Source organism: Phragmites australis, chromosome 5 (genome assembly GCF_958298935.1).
Source record: "Phragmites australis chromosome 5, lpPhrAust1.1, whole genome shotgun sequence".
NCBI lineage: Eukaryota > Viridiplantae > Streptophyta > Magnoliopsida > Poales > Poaceae > Phragmites > Phragmites australis.
The window spans coordinates 38280426-38300863 of NC_084925.1; the positions used below are offsets into that span (position 1 = coordinate 38280426).

The following is a 20438-nucleotide window of genomic DNA, read 5'->3' on the forward strand; positions in this document are numbered from 1 at the left end:
AAAATTTAATTTTAACAAAAAAAAGTTTGTTTAAGAACAACTCTTCTGTATTAAAGTAAAAGGGGATAGTTTGGTTGCTAGTTGGAAACATGCAGCATTGCGAGGCTACTTCTATCTAGTGTTTCTCCACTCGTCCACTGCCCAGCGGAGCCGCCGCCTAGCTTATTGCAAACATGCAGCGTAGCCCACCTGCGGAGCGGCCCATCAAACATTGGTGCCAACTGCCAGCTTCAACATCAGCACCCGCCCTGAGCCCCTGACGCGCCGGCACAGGCACTCGCCCGTCCCCAGAGCGGATTTTGGCGTAAGGCCGCCCCGCTCGGCTCTGGGTGTAAGAAAGATCTGCTAGTCCCCACCAGGCCATCACCCCGGCTCCCCCAGCCTGGGTAACCTGTGGCCGATCAAAACGCCACGCTCAGGGTCGCCTCTGGCCGAATCAAGAAGAGGCGCCATGCCATCCGATCAGATGGTGAACGCAGTAATCAAAACTACAAACCACTGTATATTCAAACCCCATACCCGGATTAGAGTATGAAACAATAGACCACTCGACTGCCCACTTCACCCCGGAATCAACATAACGCTGAAAGATATTTTTTTTAAAAAAAAGGCTGAAAGTATGCTTACGCTACGACTTCTGCATTCCATACTCCAGAGTGGTAATCAGGAAAAGAAAATTGAAGTGAAATCTGAAATATGGAATGGTGCTACCAATCAGCATCATTGCATCAACAAAAATACACACCCAAAATGCAGAGAGCAGCAACAAACAGCTGGTCCGCAGAGGCATGAGAAAAGAATCGAAGCATTCGGAAATTCAGAATAATATTCTCCCCAAACAGAGCTTGTAGGCAATCTATGTTGCCCAGTACCCAAGCCTTAGCCCCAGGATGTTCCAAAGTAACAATTCCAGAAACTCACAATTGCACAAAATATTTCACAACCATATTAATCATACTAGACATGCCGAGCTTATTTTGAGTAGATTAGACCACGTAGAGTTGTAAACCACCGTTTCAAAGTGCCATGAAGTACTCAGCAAAAACAAAACTGAAAACAGGCTTATTATGAAGCATAACACTCAGATGCTCAATGGTACTGGAATGCCGTACGTCAAAATTGTGATGCTAAATTAGCAAGTCAGGATAGGGCGGTAACCCCTGAAAACCCTGAGGGACCGACTGAATCCACAAACCCACGGACTGAAAGTTCTGGCACAGTAGCATCCCTCTCTTGCAAGAGCGCATGATCAATGTAAACAACGACTACTGTAATGTCATCATGGAAGAAGCGGCGCACTCCTTTTTCAACTTTCTTGAGATCATCATACCTCATTTCCCTCTTCCGTGCAGCTTGTTTCAACGCTGCTCTTACTAGTCTCTTTGCAATTCCCTATAAAAAAATATGGACATTAGATTTAGCATCTTTCGAAGAAAGAGAACTACATGTTGCCACTTAGGCCTTATCCCAAAGACCAACGAAAAAGAATTATGCGCATGTAAGAAATGGTATCAAGACATACTGCTCGTGGATTGCCATGGACAATTTCAACAGCTTGATGATTTGTCAGGTGCTCCCAAAGACCATCAGATGCAAAAATAATGAATTTATCTTGTGGACGAAGCACTCTTGTACAGATAGATGGATCTGCCCTAAGAACAGGCCGGCGGAGAGGCTCAGAAAGGCGGAAACGAGTAATAGATGGATCAAGAGCGAATTCCTGCCTCTTCAAATAGGCATCCCCTATTGTCCTTGAAACCTGATAGCAATAATCAGGAAACATGATGGAAAGGACATCACTAAAAGTTTGGCAAGAAAGTATCCAATAGTTTCTGTACGATACTACTATGATCATGTGTTGCAGGTTTGACATGTCTCTGTGTTCACACATTGGAGAATCGAAAACCAGTATTGCAGTTCTCTTTCTAACAAGCTAAAATATTACTATATCACTAACATCCATTAAACTGTCAGTTATATTTACCGAAACAAAACCACAAGCATCCTCCATCTTTAAGCAAGAAACAAGTGTTCTGATGCAGTAACAGTTGTTTACCAACCTGAATAATGCCTTTGATGCGCCAAACACCATGCTTGAGAACAACAATTTGCGAATCATCTGGATGACGAGATATAAGTTCCTGCCTCACTTCCTCCACACTTGCATTATGATCTCTTGTAAGTGGCTCGGCAACAATCTTGTTTGATCTACCTAAACAGCCAATAACAGCCCTGGAATCACCTAGATTAGCCACATACAGCGTTCCTCTCCATATGACCCCAACTAGACAGCAAGATCCAACTGCAGAAATCAAAGGCTTTATGAAATGTGTTCTTCGCACAAGTGACAAGAAGCCTTCCTCAGTAGCAGAAAATGCACTTCGAACAACATTCTCAGATAGTGTCCCATTTTCTTGAGCAAGTCCTACAAGAGAGCAGAAGATATTATTTTAGCACAACGTAGAAAATTGGATCAGCTGTAATATGCTTGCCATTTGTAAGGATAAGAATCAGGTCACAGTAGCCACAGGTACTCAGCAGCATCTCAGTAAGTGAAAACAGTCTGCCAGAATTACACAACATAAAGTTGAGCAATTGAACACGACAAGAATCTACCTAATCTGATATTGCAAAGGACCACGAATATTGATAGCTCGTCCAATGATCAGAATCCACTCAGTCACTGACAAGAGCATTACGTTGCCCATTGTTCTGCTCATGAAACAACAGCATACTCAATAAGTGGAAAGTAATCCAACATGTATTGCGCCGAGGAAAAAGCACTCAGCAAAGGTAGCTCCAATTTTCCAAACATGACAAGGATTGATGTTTCAAAAAACAAAAGTAATAATCTACTAAAAACAGTAATTACACCATCGGCAAAACAGCTCCTAAAGGGAAATACTTCACGTACAACTCTTTTAATATATACAGTAATGCTCAACTAAAAAAAATGACAGCACCGATTGCAGAACCAACAGGCAAAGATCACTACTAAGGCACTAAAGTCCACAACGGAGAAAAAATCCATCACCTTTTTCTTTTGTGGACGCGAATTGCAAAAATCCATCAGCATCAGTCAATAAGCTACTAAGGTGTGAAACCTAAATTGTTATCGTCATCATTATTCTACAGGTGAATTGAGTGCTTCTTTTACAAGTTGAGGGAGGTGACTACTTACGGATGAGGTGTGCGAAGAGGTGGTCAGATATGAAGCGGGCAGCCTCGGCGCCGCCGTGGCCGTCGTAGACGCCGACGAAGGTGGCGGCTGCGCCCGTCTCGACCTGGCTGTGGTCCTCCAACGCCTCGTTGGCCTGGGCAACGGCAAATGAGAACTCGCCCACCGCGTGGCGCCCAATGTCACGCGACCAGAGCAGGTCGTCGGCGACGCCACGGCCATTGTCGCTGCCATCCTCATCCTTCCTCATACGCGCGTACCTCCGGATCGGGCCCAAGCACGCGGACGCAATCTTCGACAACCACGACCACATCCCTCATTTCCCTACTGCCGCCTCCTCTCGAAAGACGCCGCTTCCGGAACCCCAGAACCGCACCGAATTGGGCTTTCACCACAGAGTCCCCCCTCTTCGTGCGTCTCCCCGAGATCACAATGGCCAAGAATCTACAATTTCACCTGTAACATGACGAAAGATTAGATTTTGGAGGGCAATTCCCCGTCCTTTTAGAGAAATTAAATACATCATCCGACAGGGAGCACGATCTTTTATTCAGATTGCTTCTCCTCAAACCACGAGAATCGCGGATTGAAGAGAGAACTCTCAGAAGCTGGGTCAGAAGCTTACCGAAACGCCCGCGCGTATCACTACAACACTTGGATTTTGCCTTAAGAAATCAGCGAAATCATGGGCTCAAGGGTTTTGACTTTGGAGTTCGGATCGCGAGTGAGGAGGAACAGGCGGGTCCTCTAAGTCAGTTTTGCTGGGGACCGGAGCAATTTATAGAGCCGTTTGGCCGGAATGCCGCTGAGGTTGGGGTTATTTACGATCGTGGCAGCCGGACAAAAGTGCAAAAAAAAGTGCACAGAAAAAGCAAAAGCGCTCACCTGTGACCGCGACTGGGGTCTGGAATCGCTGGATTGGGAGGGCTTTGACTTTCTGCAAGAAAGCGCATGAATTATTTCTAGCGCGATTTTTTTTGGAAGATTATCCTCTAGAATATTTGAGCCTTATCAGAGCATGTACACTTTTATGATTTTTTTCTTTTAATTTTCTGTGGCAGGAGTTTAGTCAATTGTGTGCAAAAGGACCCCCAAAAAGAGAAGAAGTTCTCGTCTTGATCCATGTCTCTTTTGTTGCCTTCAGGAGCAGTATAATTGGACAGTCTGGTACAATCATAAATTAGGTTCCTGTTTTATTTTATTTTCATTAAAGACTACTCATAGTATAGCCTTAATTATATATGGACGCAGTGGACCTGTCACTTGATCACGAGAAATAAACACGTCCAGACAGAAGTTTGGCCGTTGCAGCCGGTAGCATGTCACACTACAGGCTATGAATTTTATTTTCTGCAATAAATCGAATTGAAGATTTGAACGGTGGCGAATTAAAGCGAACACAAAACTTTCGCTGCCATTCAATAGTACTCATGACGCTGAGCCTTGAGCGTGTGGAGAAAGACGCTCCAGGATAAAGCTCCTTGGCCCTCTGAGCTCCAGATCAGGTCGTACAGTGAAAAGGCGCAGATAAAGTGCAGAAAAGAGCACGCCGAATGAGATCACGGCGGCAAGAACTCCGCGAGAGAGGAGAACTGGACGATATAAGCAGAGCACGCAAGCGAGCGCGGCCGCGATAGGCGATGGCTTCCTCGTGCCTTTCCACAGGAAGCGCGCGCGGAGAAGAAAGGAAAAGGCCAGCCGAACAGAACCGAGCCGCACGGAACAGCCTCGACGGCGCGCGCGCGCGCGTCACCGGCAACCTGTGACCGCGGCGCACGGGCACGGCCCAAACGCTTTTATGCGTCTCGTACGCGCGTGCCGACAGGGTGCAGGAGTAGCTCGGCGCTTTCGACGATGTACGCGTACGTACGTGTGCCTCGCGGTTACTCGCCTATTTCCGGTGATCGAAAAGCGCAGCCGCTGATGTGATAAAGGTCGGGGGAGCAGGCCGGTAAGGTCTGTTTTGAGCGGTGGCCACTAGGCGACTTTTTATTTATTTTAATCATTTTTATTTAAATATTTTAATAATAACTCTTATTGGACTATATTTTCAGACCTAACATTTTTGTCGCGCCAGTTCTCGTTTAAAAAGTCAGATGGTGAGCGTAATAGTTAGTTCCTGAAAATATAGTTTGAAAGATATTAGTATAAAAAGAGTCGGAATAAAAAAGTTCTCCGTACGCACATGGTGAGCGTAATGGTGGCCGTGCGTGCGTGGGTCTCAAGGCAGACATGACATGTGAGCCGAGTCAGATGGCACTTGCTCTTATCACCATTCCGTTGTGGCTGGAACTGAAGGGGTGCGGGGAAAATGTAGGAACGGAAGACGCATCCGCTTTGGCCCCATCCAAAACGAGCAAAGTTGAAGGCCACGTCGTTTCGTGCTGTACACGTGTTATGTGTATTTGCTTCCCCTTCTTAAAATCGCCATCCCTCACTGCTCAAAGTTGACTGCCCATAATCACCAGGGTTCGGCGATGGTCGATTGCTCGAACTGTCTGTGAACTTTGACCCCGGATCTCCCTTTCCTGGGCTTCTGCAACGGTGAGACATGGTTTTCATGGTTTCGTGTCTCTTTCCTCTACCTACATGCCTAAACTAGCGTTGCTTAAATTGTGTTTGAACCTTCTCGTGAGCAGATAAATCCGCGCTGGGACTTATCACATGATAGCTCATCGGGTTGATGGTGGAACTTAAATTGAAGCCAACTTTTCCTCCAAAATAACAACGATGTGGGAATCGTCAAATCATCATGCAAGGGCTTTCATAAATACTGCGCACGTCGCTAAGTGTCCAACTCATGTGTTGGAATCGTCAAATCATCATGCAAGGGCTTTCATAAATATTGAGCACATAGCTTAAGTGTCTGTAAGTTGAAAAAATATAAATATTAGATATAGTAACATCAAGTATAAATTTAAGATATGTATACGCGGATGTATCGTAGAAGTACTATCAAGCGAATACGTCTGGAGTGATATCGTAATTTGATTTCAGATAAAATCCGAAACAGAACGATAGTAGATTCTTTGCTGATTTTTTTCTTAATTTCTTTAACTTTTTTTATTAGTAAAATTGATCATATACCTGTAGGCGTTAACGAGGCGGGTAGATTAGACGACGAGAGTAGATGGCAAACGCGAGTAAATTATTTAAATTTTAGGGATTTTAATATATAAGAGGAGAGTAAAGGTAAGAGGTGACGCGAGAACTAAAGCTGGCCAACTAGACAATATTTACTAGGCCAGCCCGAGGCCTGCTACTGTAGACCATAGGTCCGCTATTGGGTTGACACTGTGGCACGGCCCACCTAACCCGTCTAGGCATGGCCCGCCTATCTTAGCACGCGGGCGCACGGTGGTTTAGCGGATTAAACTAGTTGTGTCCAGTCATTTTAACACGTTAACATGAAATTTTTAAAATTTGTACCCATTTTATGATCGTTTGGGCTAAAAAATTCAAAACTTTTGCAAAATTCACCATTTTCACCTATAAATAGAGCATTGTCCTACCCTCTCATTCCACACCAGCAATACTATTTACTCTCTTATTTTCTCCTCTCATTCTTCTCTTAAAGTATTTGAGAATTCACGATAATTTAGCAAAATTAGTTTGAATTATTGCCAAAAAAATTGAGAAATTTTAGCACCGTCATCCTCTTGTTTTGAAGAAATCTTGATGATTTTTTACATCGATGTTCTTTCTTGTTTCTTTCATTCTTTTTTTTGTTATTTGATTATTTCTCTTTTCTAACTCTGAATATTTGAATTTTTTAGTGCATTCAATATTGATCATGATTTTTTTCTTCAAGGACTTTCAAGGGACTATAGCCTTTTTGATAGTAGTGTTGTAAGTGAAGAAGGACCCGATGGTGAACCTCTAGCTGATTTACATGTATCATCACCTCTATTCTCAGGCTCTACAAATGCATATACGTCAATAAGCACTAGCTCTAAAAGATCAAGAGCCGCTACTTTCAAAGTTTGGCAAAACTTTAAAATGATCTAAAGAGAGGGAGATGAGATAAGTGCCAAGTATGCTAGGTGTTATATATTGCAAACATGAATTATCTGTAAAGTCCTCAGGTGAAACGAGACACATGAAGAGATGCACTGTAACTTGCAAGCGATAGAGTGGAGCAGCCATGAAGCAGACGATGCTGCAGTACAACCCTGACTGCTCTATTCGTCATTGGGAGTATAACTCCGTCAATACTCGAAAAGAGCTATATCGCTTTAATGCAAGATCAAATCTTCCACTCAGCATCGATGATCCTGCTACATCTAAAAATTACATTAAGCAAGTTTATAATCCTAGATTCACACATGTTTTTAAAAAGACAACTACTAAGTATATAGTAAAAATAGTATAACATGTGTTGTAACAAATTTAAAGAAATATTTTTAACATGTATATATTTCAATTCTTTGACATCTAGAGGGGAGCTAACATATTTCATCGATAGCAACGTTATCAACCATGAATAAGAAAATTTTAACATACTACAATGGTAGCATGAGCACAAGACGAATTATCCAGTGCTTTAACTATTAGTATGAGATTTGTTAATGGTTCTTGTATCTACAATTTTTTTAGAGGTTATCTTCAATCTTACCGGAAGGATAATCGAAGAGAAAAGAACAAGTCTCATAAGTAAGATGGTGTAAATACTCACCATAGTAAAAGACTATGAACAAGCTGAAACGTGAGTGCAATACACTGCAAAGAACATTGAGCTTGAAACTTCATTAAAAAGATTGTATCTAGATGTTAATTAGAATGTGCAATTCCTAATTTTCTAAACTAGGTTGTGCTCTTTTTTCTTTGCTAGAAAGATTTAATGAGGTAACCTATCAATAAAACTTATTTTTAAAATTAATTATGTGACCATATGATTTATTATTTTTTTCTTTATTTTTTTTAAAACAACCCACCACCTACCCACTTGGCCTATCAATAACCATAATCCCAATGACCCACTGGCCACAACGGCAGCCACCATCTCTAATTTTCTATCTTGCTATCTCTCTTTTGCTACTTGTTACCACTTTAATAAATCAAATATATATTTTTATTCATAAATCAAGACGTTGAGAACTCGCGTGTATAATCATCAATACGGTAATATTTTGAAAAGGTCTATAGAGAAATAGACAGGGGGGCATATAAGATTTGTTAAATGTAATATATATGCAGTAATGAATTATGTGCAAGGTATACAAGTAGAACGGAGCACTTAAGAAAATATATTAAATGTTGTAAGAAAAAAATCTGAAATTTCTAATGAAACGTGTAATTTTTAGAGCATAAATGGTACTTTTTTCTTCTAGTAGAAATGTTTTTAACAAGACAACTAATAAAAAAACTCATTTTTATCTATTTTCACATATATATTTTTAAATTGTTTAGCTATTATTTTTTATTTTTTCTATTTTTGAATGATTTTTCACAACCGGACCGATCATGCCTGAGGCGGTCCAACCTGACACGATTGCTCACATGCCATGCTGCAACCGTGCTGGGACCAGCTCAACCCGCCACAGTCGTTCATTGGCCATGCTGTGGGCATGCCTCTAGCATGCGGGTTGATACCACAAAGCCCATTAATTTAATCATGCTTAACGGATCGTGTCTTAATCAGATCATGGCTAGCTGATTCAATCCGTAAGTATATTTGGACAAATTAGTTGAGAACTAACTCGTGTTTTATATAATCAAGATGAGAAGATTGACCTATATCAATTCGTATGGGCCAATAGCCTGCTAGGTAGGCCGGGCGTAAAAACAGACGATGGCCCGTGAGCCGTTTGTTCTTTGTTAGCATGGTTCAAGACTCGTACAGGCCACCGTGGGCACTAGCAGTATGCATACGAACCGTTTGGCCCTGCGTGCAGCGTGCATGCTTTGTTCCTGCATGTACAGCTACTGGCACTCGTGTAGCTCGACTGACCCTATCCATGCCTCTGAAAATCATTTTTTTTAACTGATTGCGGTTTTGATCACACATGAGTAATGCGACCTTTTTTTATACCTGAGTAATCGGAGTTTAATCCGTGCTCCAGATAATTCCTACACGAGTCACGAGAAGCAATGATAACCTTTCGGGGCTAAAACAGATCTGATCCGGTGAAGATTACAGCTTTGCCACGTTCCAACTGGACCATCTCTTCCACGATCGCATCCGTAGCGTGCGATTCGTCCAAATTCATGCACCAAGCCGCGCTTTTCTTCCGTTCATTTTCGCCTTTCCTCTCCACCAGTCCACCACCACCACACCACCTCTTTCTCCGTGTACATCATTTCTACTCCACTTTGTCCTTGCGGACAGGCACCGTTATGTCCTGGCAGCAAGGCGCCTCGAACGCCTAAAACGTCCATGGACCAACTAGTAGCGCAAGCTTCGCTCGGGGTTCCATTTCAGTGCGGCGCCGCATGGCAGCGAGATCAAACTGCAAGTGTGAAGCGCCGATGCGTTGCGCCCCTGATCCCCCGCCGCCGCACGCTGCCCGCGGTGCACTGACACTGGCACTGGGCCCAAAGGTGCATATATAAATTTCTAGGTATCTAACTTTCAAAATCTATGGTTCATTCTAACTCAAAAACAAGGACAAAATACGACATATTATGTACTCCGTAAGCGAATAGCCTGTGTGCCCCCAAAAAGTATTTTCTTACCAAACCAAGTTAAATGACAGCTTTAAGCGAACATATTTTAAGCGAACCACCGGAATTTGCGATCCCTAAAAAAAAAATTGGAGTCTCCGTAGAAATATGCGGAGTCTACGCAGTTAAAAAACAACGTAACTGACATTTAAAAAACGACGATAACTTTTGATTTCGAAGTCCAATTTCAACGATTTTGAATTCTACGAAAAACTTATTTATATGACTACATATCCCAACTGAATTCATGATATTAAACCTATAAGATCAAATTAGAAACTCTCTAAAACTCAATTCAAACACTTCTACACTTTCGGCATCGGGCTTCTAAAGCGAACTCTCACTTTGATTTTGGTTAGAGACTTTTGAGCACTAAGACACGATAATTAGCTCTACGTTGCATTCCTCTTAATATGCGACATACATATACTCAAATTCAAAGATATAACTCGTTTAAATCACATTTGAGCCTTCGAATACCGTTTTTTTCTTTCAAACTTTGAGGTTATCAACTTTCATATAATCTTCACTCCACCTCTTCTTGATTCTTCATATGATTGATGCGAATCATTCGTATCTTCTCATAGTCTCACACGGTCCATTGGAACAAAGACTTCACTCGCTCTTCACCACCGCTTTGATCTTTTGGCGTCAAGCCATTTGCTTACCCTTCACTACGGATGGTCCATCGTAGCCGAGTCTTGTTTACCCTTCACTGTCTTGCCATATAAAACCATTTTATATTCGATATCTTCAATAAATTCACTTTATCATGTATGGAGTCTATTATTTGTTCTTTACTCTTGGCATATATGATTTCAATTCAATTTATGTCTTCTTACAGATCCTAACCCTAACTCACTCTCAAGCACAAAAAATATGGGTTAGTCCATAAAACTTAATTAACAACTTTATATCTTTAGTCACTTAGTCTTCACAAGTGACTTAGCCTTCATATTTATTGTTAATCTTTAAGCTGATTCTTCTTCTTATGAGCATCACTAAGATCTCAATGACTTTGATGCAATCCTTTGAACTCATGACATTCTTCAACGAATCCATACTTCATTTCTTATGCATCTTCTAAGAAATAACCTAATAACAATTCTCAACATAATTGTTAGTTCATAGATATTGTCATCATTTATCCGAGCATCACATAGAGCTCATTGATCTTGATGCATATCTCTCATCCATGTATCACCTATGGAACATCATACTAACAATTCTCAATAATATAGTTAGTCCTTAGGTATTATCATTAATTACTAAAACCATATATAAGAGCTAGATACACTTTTAATGCTCCACAATGGGGCGGTTCTGTACCCAGACATCAGTATAACCATCGCGACGGATGATCTGACCTATTAGCCATCTTTCTTTTGGTGCAGGTTTGCAAGTAGTCCATTCTTTGTGTTCGTATTCTCTATTCATCCTATTTCTTCGCACATGTTTTCTCATTCTTATTTTTTTCTCAGGTTTAGAATGGTTGTTCTTTGTTTCTTCGTATAGCTAAAGCTGTAGAGCAACATTATGATTATTTTGTGCAAAAAAGAGATGCAAATGGACGTCTTGGGTAATCTTGTTTGCAGAAGATTACTGTATCATACATGATGATAAGTTACAGAGTACTACCAGACTTTATGGATCAATCAATATATCCGTATTGGTGAATGTACTGTTATAGGGAGTCTTAAAAAGTTTGTCAGAGTCATTGTTGAAATCTTCAGAGATGAGTAGCTGAGGTCTCCAAATGAGTATGTCACCGCTAGATTACTTGCTATTGGAGAGCGAAGATGTTTTCTCAGAATGCTTGGGAGCATAGATTGTATGTATTGGAAGTGAAAAAACTGACCTATAACGTGAAAATGTCAGTATATCGTTCATGTGCAAGAGCCCACAATCATCTAGAAGCCATTACTTCAAAGATCTTTAGATTTGATGAGAAAAATTAAAAGAAAGAAGAAAATATGAACTTTTTTTGGTTTACTGGGGTCTTACAATAATATCAATGTTAGTCACCGTTCGCATCTTGTTGCAAAGCTAGCCGAAGAGGAAGTTCTAGAAGTTAATTATATTATTAACGATCATAATTATACAATGGAGTATTACCTTGCCAATGACATCTATCCAGGATTAGCCACATTTGTGAAGTCTATACCAACTCCGCGAGGCAATAAGAGAAAATATTTTGCCAAGACACAGGAAGCAGTTAGGAAAAGATGTGAAAAGATCATTTGGAGTTCTACAGTCACGTTTTGCCATTATTCATGGACCAGCTCGTTTTGAGGATAAAAACACATTCAAAGAAATCATGATAGCTTGTGTCATCATGCACAATATGGTCATTAAAGAAGAGCGAGATGAAGATGAAGACTTCCATTACGAGGATGTTGGAAAACTTGTGAGACCTTCGAATGCGTGTATGCATGAACTACATGAGTTCATTCAAGTTCACCATAATATCAGAGACAGGAAAACTAACCCTCAACTTCAAGAAGATCTAATCGAGCACCTCTGGTAACGTCATGGAGACATGTATGATGTATGTAGTTTGTATTATTGTACTTAGTATTCTATTAATCATGTACTAAGTATTGTATTAATTATGTACTCGTATTATATTAAAAAGCATAGCTAATTCAACAAGATAGTTCATACACTAATACACAAAAAGAAGAAGATAGTGCATACATAAGATAAGTCCACACATAACAAGGAGTACCAAAATATGATGATAGTCCATACATAATAAAGAGAACAAGTCCACATATAATAAAGCATCATGTATTTCCAAACCATCGAGCAATGATCTCATCTTACATTCTCATGTAGTATTGTTGTTGTCGCTCACTCATGCCACTCAAGTCCATATTCATCACTTTATCATCTTCAATTCTCTGACTTAATTCTAGATCTCTTTCCTTCCGTTCAAGTTTTTTATTCTCTATTGCATTTCTCACAAAATTGATTTTCTTCTCTAATACAAGTCTCTCATCATTGTGCTCTCTTTTCTTCATCTCTTTCTTCTTGATCCATAAATTTTCCAATACATTCAAGTAGAGGTTATCTCCAAGAGAAACATAATTTTTACCTCAACGTTGTTGTTCTTTATCCTTCTTCTTACCATCTGGCCTTGCATCCGTGGCCTATGAAGTAATACCCTCCTGTTCTTCATCATGACGACTTTCATTGGTTCCAGGAGTAGAGGATCTCGGGCTTACATTATCAGTTATCATATGTTTCTTCTGAGAGCATCTATCATTCCACTTTTGCTCGTGCTGCAAGATATTCCAACAATGCAACAAGCTAAATGATTTATTGTACTTGTCTTTGGCCTTGTACACTGCACATGCTTGAAGTACCTACACAAGTGAACATGTGTTGTTAAATATGCAATCAACATATAAGGTTACAACAAATTAGAGAAGAATCACATGCATGCAACATGTACTTGATCTTGCTCTGTTACCCCACTTTGCCTCATATTTTGAATCTGAGCATACCATCTACAAAACATGTTAACACTCTTTAGTATAGTATACCAATAGTGCGTGAGAGAGTTGACAGAATGATCAGATTTGAAGTCCTTGTGTTTATAGAAGTACTTATGAATTCTCTGCCAATATGTAGTGCGAGTTTGATCAATGCCTCGTACAGGATCCATGCTGATTTCTAGCCATACCGAACACAAAAGAATGCCCTCCTTTTCACTAATTTTTTTGGTTCTCTTCTTGCTTGGTTTCACAACCGGTGTCCCTTCCGCAACTTCCACTATCTCAATCACTTGTTCCTCAGGTGGACTTACAAATTGGTTGTCATCCAAAAATTGGCTGCTACCAACATTTTAGCCACTCAACAATTACATATAACTATCCATCCATTCAACAAGCTACATGCATTATTAAGCAAAGTAGCATTCATCAACACTCAGCAGACATACAAGCAGCAGCACAAGCAGCAACACGCAGCCAAAAGCCAGCAGCAACATGCAACCAAGCTATGCAATCTCTCCTGTTCTCTCCTCAAAAGTTAGCAGACGCAGCACTAGGCAAGCCACCGAGACCATGTGCGGGCGGGCTAGGGGCGCCACGAGCTCCACGACGCGACCTCTAGGGTGATAGACGGTGCAAGCTCGAGGGCACCACGCGGCATGAGCTTGAGGACGGCACGAGCGAGCTCAGCGAGGGGGGGGGGGGACGTGGGCTCGAGGCTAGCAGGCGGTGCGAGCTCAGCAGGGCGCACAACACGAGCTCAGCAGGGGCGAGTGAGATGAGCTCGAGGATGGCACGGGCGACGCAAGCTCGAGGGCGGTGCAAGCTCAGCAGGGGCGCACAACACGAGCTCAACAGGGGTGCGCGACACGAGCTCGAGGACGGCACAGGCGACGCTGGCCCAAGGGCGATGGGAGCAGCGGGTGGCACGAGCTCGAGGATGGTGCGGGTGGCGCGAGCTCGAGCGGGCGTCCTCTACGGCAACTCTCTCCCCTCTCCGACCTTTCTCTCCCTCAAATCCGATGAAATCAACAACTGAGAACCTCAAAATCAATTCCGTATTGGAAAGAAAGAGGAGGAAGATAAGAATTCACCTGCGGGGTGATGATAGGAAGGACCGAATCTGTGGCCACCGTTGCTCGACGGCGAAGTGGAGTCTCCTCAGATATGGTGAATGGAGGAGAGATGGTGAAGATTCAAGTAGCAAATCGGTTGGAGCTATTTTTTTTTCCATCCTAGTCAAATAATAAAGTAGCGACGTGAGTATCTAATGAGCTGAAGTTGCTCTTTAAAGACAACCGGATACAAGCATAAATAGGTTGCAGCTTAGCATATCACTATGATTCAAACAGGAGCCAAGCTCGGACAGGCTGAAAAGCTGGGGTGGACTGCCAGCAAGAGCAGCCTTCACTTCGCTTTCCTCGAAGCGTGGTGGTGACCGCGAAGCCGCCGTGAAGCCTCCTCCCAAGCCGCGCTCCTTTCCCCGATCGCTTCCTCTCGCGCTCCCAACTCGGCTGGTTCGTTTCAAATAACAATAATAATAAATAACTCGGCCACACGCGCCTTCATCTCGTAGCCAGACCCCCCGCCGCGGCTTCCTCAAAACCCCCGCGAGAGGCTGGGTTAGATGTGAGAGGGATCGCCTCTTCCTCGCCGTCGTGCCGCGCTCGCGCCCAGGTGTGATGGGAAACACGTGCGGCATCACGCTTAGATCCAAGTACTTCTCCAGTTTCCGCGGCGGCGCGTCGCAGCGCCACGACGCGGCGGGGTACTCGCCCGTCGCCACCGCCGCCGACGAGCCCGCGCCGCACGGGAACGGGAAGCGGGCCTCGCGTCCGGGCGAGACGGCTGCGGACGCGGACGCGGCCGCACCGCCCCCCGCCCCCGGCATGCGCCGCGGGGCGCCGGCCCCCGCGGAGCTCACGGCCAACGTCCTCGGTCACACCACCCCGAGCCTCCACGACCACTACGCACTCGGGCGCAAGCTCGGGCAGGGGCAATTCGGCACCACCTACCTCTGCACGGACCTCGCCACGGGGGTCGACTACGCTTGCAAGTCCATCGCCAAGCGCAAGCTTATCACCAGGGAGGACGTTGAGGACGTGCGCCGTGAGATCCAGATCATGCACCACCTCGCCGGACACCGGAACGTCATCGCCATCAAGGGCGCCTACGAGGACCAGCAGTACGTCCACATCGTCATGGAGCTCTGCGCGGGAGGCGAGCTGTTCGATCGTATCATACAGCGCGGGCATTACAGCGAGCGCAAGGCGGCGGAGCTCACGCGCATCATTGTTGGGGTAGTTGAGGCGTGCCACTCGCTCGGGGTCATGCATAGAGATCTCAAACCTGAGAATTTCTTGCTGGCGAACAAGGATGATGATATGTTTCTCAAGGCCATCGATTTCGGCCTCTCGGTATTCTTCAAGCCTGGTGAGTTACTGTTGACTTTTGTGTTCACTGTGCTTGCTTTGTCTTCTGCAGAGATATTGATGCTTAATATTGGTGAAATACTGGCATTTTGCGTTGTGTGAATTAATGCTCTACATGTTTGATGTTTTCTTTAGTTATGCTATAGTGTAGGATATTGGAAGTAGCATTTGGGAATAAAACTATTGTAATAGGAATGCTGTGTTCTAAGTTAATACCCATGCTGTTTTTTAAGAATCATGTCATTCAAACTCTGAATAAATGATTTGTTATGCATTGTGAACAATTGCATGTCGCAGTAACATAATGTTAGTTAAATATAGGCTTTTCCGTCCCCCTCCCCTCCCCTTTAATCAGAAGTCAAAGAAGGCTCTTGGTTTGTGACTCAATTTCACTTTCTTTTTTTACTTTTCCAGTAGAATCATGACACTTTTATTTTACTGAAATCACCAGCTTTATTCAAGATGTCATTGAAAAGGAAAGGTACAAAAACATGTCTTGATTCAGAGTATTTTTTCAAGTTCATCTGGAATCATCTTATAGTTGACTTGCAGAGTTGCTTTCAATATAACTGAAAGTTGCTTTCAATATAACTGAAAGTTGCTTTCAATATAACTGAAAGTTGCTTTCCATGTTGTTTAAATGGTCATCCGTTCATTCTTTTTCTCAAGACATTATCCGAGGCTATCTGCCAATTAGTTATATTTACAATCCTTCTTTGCTTCTCCTCTTGCACGAATATGTTCATTTGATTAGGATGTTAATGTTTTCATTCAAATAATGCACATCTTTAACCACGTTTCTCTTTTGTTGTTTATATCTTTCAGGTCAAATTTTCACCGATGTTGTTGGAAGCCCTTACTATGTAGCTCCAGAAGTGCTGCACAAATGTTATGGACCAGAAGCTGATGTGTGGACAGCTGGAGTGATTCTTTATATACTGCTAAGTGGTGTACCGCCATTTTGGGCAGGTACAATTTCTTTCTTTGTTATTCCCTTCCTATCTTTAATGAATTTTGTGGTTATGTCCTCCAGTCACAATAAAAAGACCCCTAGAATGCATGTGGTTAAACCATTGATTTTGACCAAAGATATTGGCATTTTATTGACTCTGAATATTCAAAGTCATTTCTGTAATGGAGGAAGTATCTTTTACTTTTCTAGATTGATTTTCTGAACCTACTCATTGCAGAGACACAGCAAGGAATATTTGATGCTGTATTAAAAGGTGTCATTGATTTTGATTCGGATCCCTGGCCTGTGATCTCTGATAGCGCGAAGGATCTTATAAGAAGAATGTTGAATCCTCGCCCAGCGGAGCGCCTAACAGCCCATGAAGTTCTATGTTAGTTTCATCTGCAAATAGCTCTTTTCTTCCCTTCCCTCCACTAATATGGTTGGTTTCTTGAATATACTGTACATAGAACTTCATGTATATGCTAAATATGGTTACTTGAAATATTTCTGTGGTGAGCATTGATTGTGCACCTAACTTTTTAACGCCTAATATAAATATCTGCACAACGCATGTGCAATTGTTTGAAAAATATATTAAAGCATATTTTTCTTGCGTTCAGGTCATCCGTGGATTTGTGACCACGGAGTTGCTCCTGATCGGCCTCTTGATCCAGCTGTCCTTTCTCGCATTAAGCAGTTCTCAGCAATGAATAAGTTGAAGAAGATGGCTTTGAGGGTAAGTGCATTTCTTTTCCTTTAGAATGGATTATATAGTTATTTTCACAGCTGTATCGATACAACTTCATCCTGCTCAACCATGAAGTTTCTACCATTTGCTTTATGCTTGCTGAGTGTCTAGCATAGTAACTGTCCAGTGAAGTCTAGTATTTCCTCTACATTACATGAAAAGTACTTCCATATTTCGGGATGCCTTTGGACTCATGACTCTGATTGGCATGATTTATGGTTTGTAGAGCTCAACTGATTCCCTTATGTTGAATTGCCAATTGCCCTACTATCATTACCCAATATTACTAGTATCGCTGCTATTAGCCCAAGATTACTGGTATTTTTGGTATATGGTTAGTTAGATGGCGGCATCATTCTTATTTCACTCCATTGTATTGAAGCACCTGTACATATTTTTTTTTTGTTAATAAACGATTTGTATTTGTTCTACCAGGTCATTGCTGAGAGCCTCTCGGAGGAGGAGATAGCAGGACTGAAGGAGATGTTCACGACAATGGACACAGATAACAGTGGTGCAATTACATACGATGAGCTGAAAGAAGGCTTGAGAAAATATGGTTCCACACTAAAGGATACTGAAATTCGTGATCTTATGGAGGCGGTAAGTTTGTTGAAAATCAAGTAAAAATTTAAATGCCTGTTCAGACTTTCTTTTTGGTTTAGATCAGGTATGAGGCAGCTTTAGCTTGTCCACAGAAAAGGGCCTTACCCTTAGGTTTTAGGCAGCAGGTTTCTTGCACATGTACATATAGGCCCTAATCTTGCAGATGCAGTTTTATGATTAGTATTCTTAGATGTGTGATTGTATTCATTTGCGTGAAAACATCACCGATGACTAGGATTTGAATATCTGTTATGCCTTGGATATTGTTCTGTATAATATATGCACTGTATATTTGCCAGAGCTAGGGATGATTTTGATGCGAAGATCTCCCTTAACACAAAACTAATGCATTTGACTGATACATTCCAGAATTTTGAGGTTGAATAAACTTTTTTTCTCATTTTCATTTATTCTGTTTGTCCTGTGATGTCCCAACTCAAAGAGAAACAGTACATGTTTGGGGTATTATAGAGCCCAAACTTCAGTGAAGCAGCAATCATTTTGTTTCTGGTGAACTTGTGATTATATGCTAATGCGAAATGTCTATGAACTTCATTTGATTTTGCATGTCTTCATGGTTCAGTTAACGGTCTCTTCCATATTGAGGCTACGTTTTATGATATAAGGATTTTAGAATTAATTTTAGAATTGGCCCTTTTTGTAGGAATCGTGAGTGGGGGTGTTACCCACCTGAACTTAAATTTTTGGAATTAATACCCACATGTCAAGTACTTACATTTTTTGGTTTTTAATCATTTTAGGCAGATGTAGACAACAGCGGAACCATTGATTATATAGAATTCATTGCTGCTACATTGCACCTCAATAAACTAGAGCGCGAGGAACATCTTGTGGCAGCCTTTTCATATTTTGACAAGGATGGCAGTGGTTACATTACAGTGGATGAGCTTCAGGAAGCTTGCAAAGAGCATAACATGCCAGATGCTTTTCTTGATGACGTCATTAACGAAGCTGATCAGGATAATGTAAGTACTTTGATACTTGTACGGTGTACTGTTTTTCATATATTGACCGTTTTGTTAGAGTGTATACAATTCGAGTTAACTCAATTCAAGAAGGACGTTGCATTAGTAGCCATGCGTCGACAAGAATGTAATACCTGAACTGCGTAGACTAATTTTTTTATCAGGACAATTAAGGTCTGAATGCTTGCCGAGTGATACATATGGAACCTGAAGATGTATTGTACCATTGCAGAACGTATAAATTCCATAGCCCTTGATGTTTGTGGTGTTTCTTCAGTACGTAATTAAGTGAAAATGTTTACGGCTGTATGAATCAATGCATTATGCATACGACTTACTATCTCGCTTCTTTTTTGACGTGAATACTATCTCACTTTGTACGACAGTGATCTAATTTCCCTTATTTTGTTCTTTTCCATCAGGATGGCCGCATTGATTACGGGGAATTTGTTGCCATGATGACAAAGGGAAATATGGGTGTTGGGAGAAGAACAATGAGAAACAGCTTGAACATAAGCATGAGAGACGCACCTGATGCACTCTAAGTCTGAACTTCCAAGAAGTAAAGATTTTGGAGCTTATTTTGATCCTCTCCACGGACTCCGCTTGTAATTTTTGTATGCTGTCAGTTGTAGCATTGTAGGTGTGTGTTTCTGGGGACTCTAGTTTAACCCCTATTGTTACTTCGGTGAAATGTGTGAAAAAAAATGTCATGCGTGAGTTGGTTTGCAAATGTTCATATCCACTAATTGCAAGTCGTCATCCAGAGTCTGTACATAACGTAACGTCTGTAACTGTGGATATTCGAAATCTTTACACGAAATCTGGAATTTGGCTTATATGCTTTTGATGGTTTATCATGTTGTGCAATGAGTTGAGACGGGTGTGGCTGTGCGGTAATCACAATGCTGAATGGAAAAAATAGGTATCAAGCACCGGAGGCAAGCAGAGGTTGCTGAGTGGCTGTGCTGTAAGTAAGCCTGCAATCTGTTTTGGAAAAATGAAAATTTCAGGCTAGCTTATACGTTTGTAATGCCCGTACAACGAGTTTGGGACGGACGTGGCTGTGCTGTAATCACATTGCTGAATGGAATGCAGAGGTAGCACGCACCGTCACCGGACTACCGGAGGCAAGCAGAGGTTGCTGAATGGCTGTGCTGTTGTGATCGTATTTGCTTAAATGAACAATTATTTTTCGTATTTACAATTTTAGCACATGTATTCGGCACACAGTATGCCAAAAATGATTTTTCGGTACACGATGTACCAAAAAAGATATTTTCGGCACACCGTGTGCCGAATACACTGTATTCGGCACACGGTGTGCCGAAAATGACTGTATTCGGCACACCGTGTGCCGAATACAACCAAAA

General features: G+C 42.0%; 2 protein-coding genes across 2 annotated transcripts; one reads left to right on the top strand and one right to left on the bottom strand.

Moving 5' to 3' along the window:
• Nucleotides 1–808: 808 nt before the first annotated feature.
• On the bottom strand, nucleotides 809–3954 carry LOC133919531 (probable protein phosphatase 2C 25). Its single transcript, XM_062363948.1, has 5 exons — nucleotides 3804–3954; nucleotides 3182–3634; nucleotides 2061–2425; nucleotides 1523–1759; nucleotides 809–1392 (listed from the first exon to the last, which is right to left on the bottom strand). The coding sequence occupies exons 2-5, from the start codon at nucleotides 3489–3491 to the stop codon at nucleotides 1141–1143; spliced, it is 1164 nt and encodes a 387-aa protein (XP_062219932.1). The 5' UTR covers nucleotides 3492–3634; nucleotides 3804–3954; the 3' UTR covers nucleotides 809–1140.
• A 10790-nt stretch (nucleotides 3955–14744) lies between these two features.
• On the top strand, nucleotides 14745–19921 carry LOC133919532 (calcium-dependent protein kinase 5-like). The gene is made up of 7 exons (XM_062363949.1): nucleotides 14745–15771; nucleotides 16596–16739; nucleotides 16961–17113; nucleotides 17346–17461; nucleotides 17909–18076; nucleotides 18841–19065; nucleotides 19488–19921. The coding sequence occupies exons 1-7, from the start codon at nucleotides 15021–15023 to the stop codon at nucleotides 19608–19610; spliced, it is 1680 nt and encodes a 559-aa protein (XP_062219933.1). The 5' UTR covers nucleotides 14745–15020; the 3' UTR covers nucleotides 19611–19921.
• Nucleotides 19922–20438: the final 517 nt, after the last annotated feature.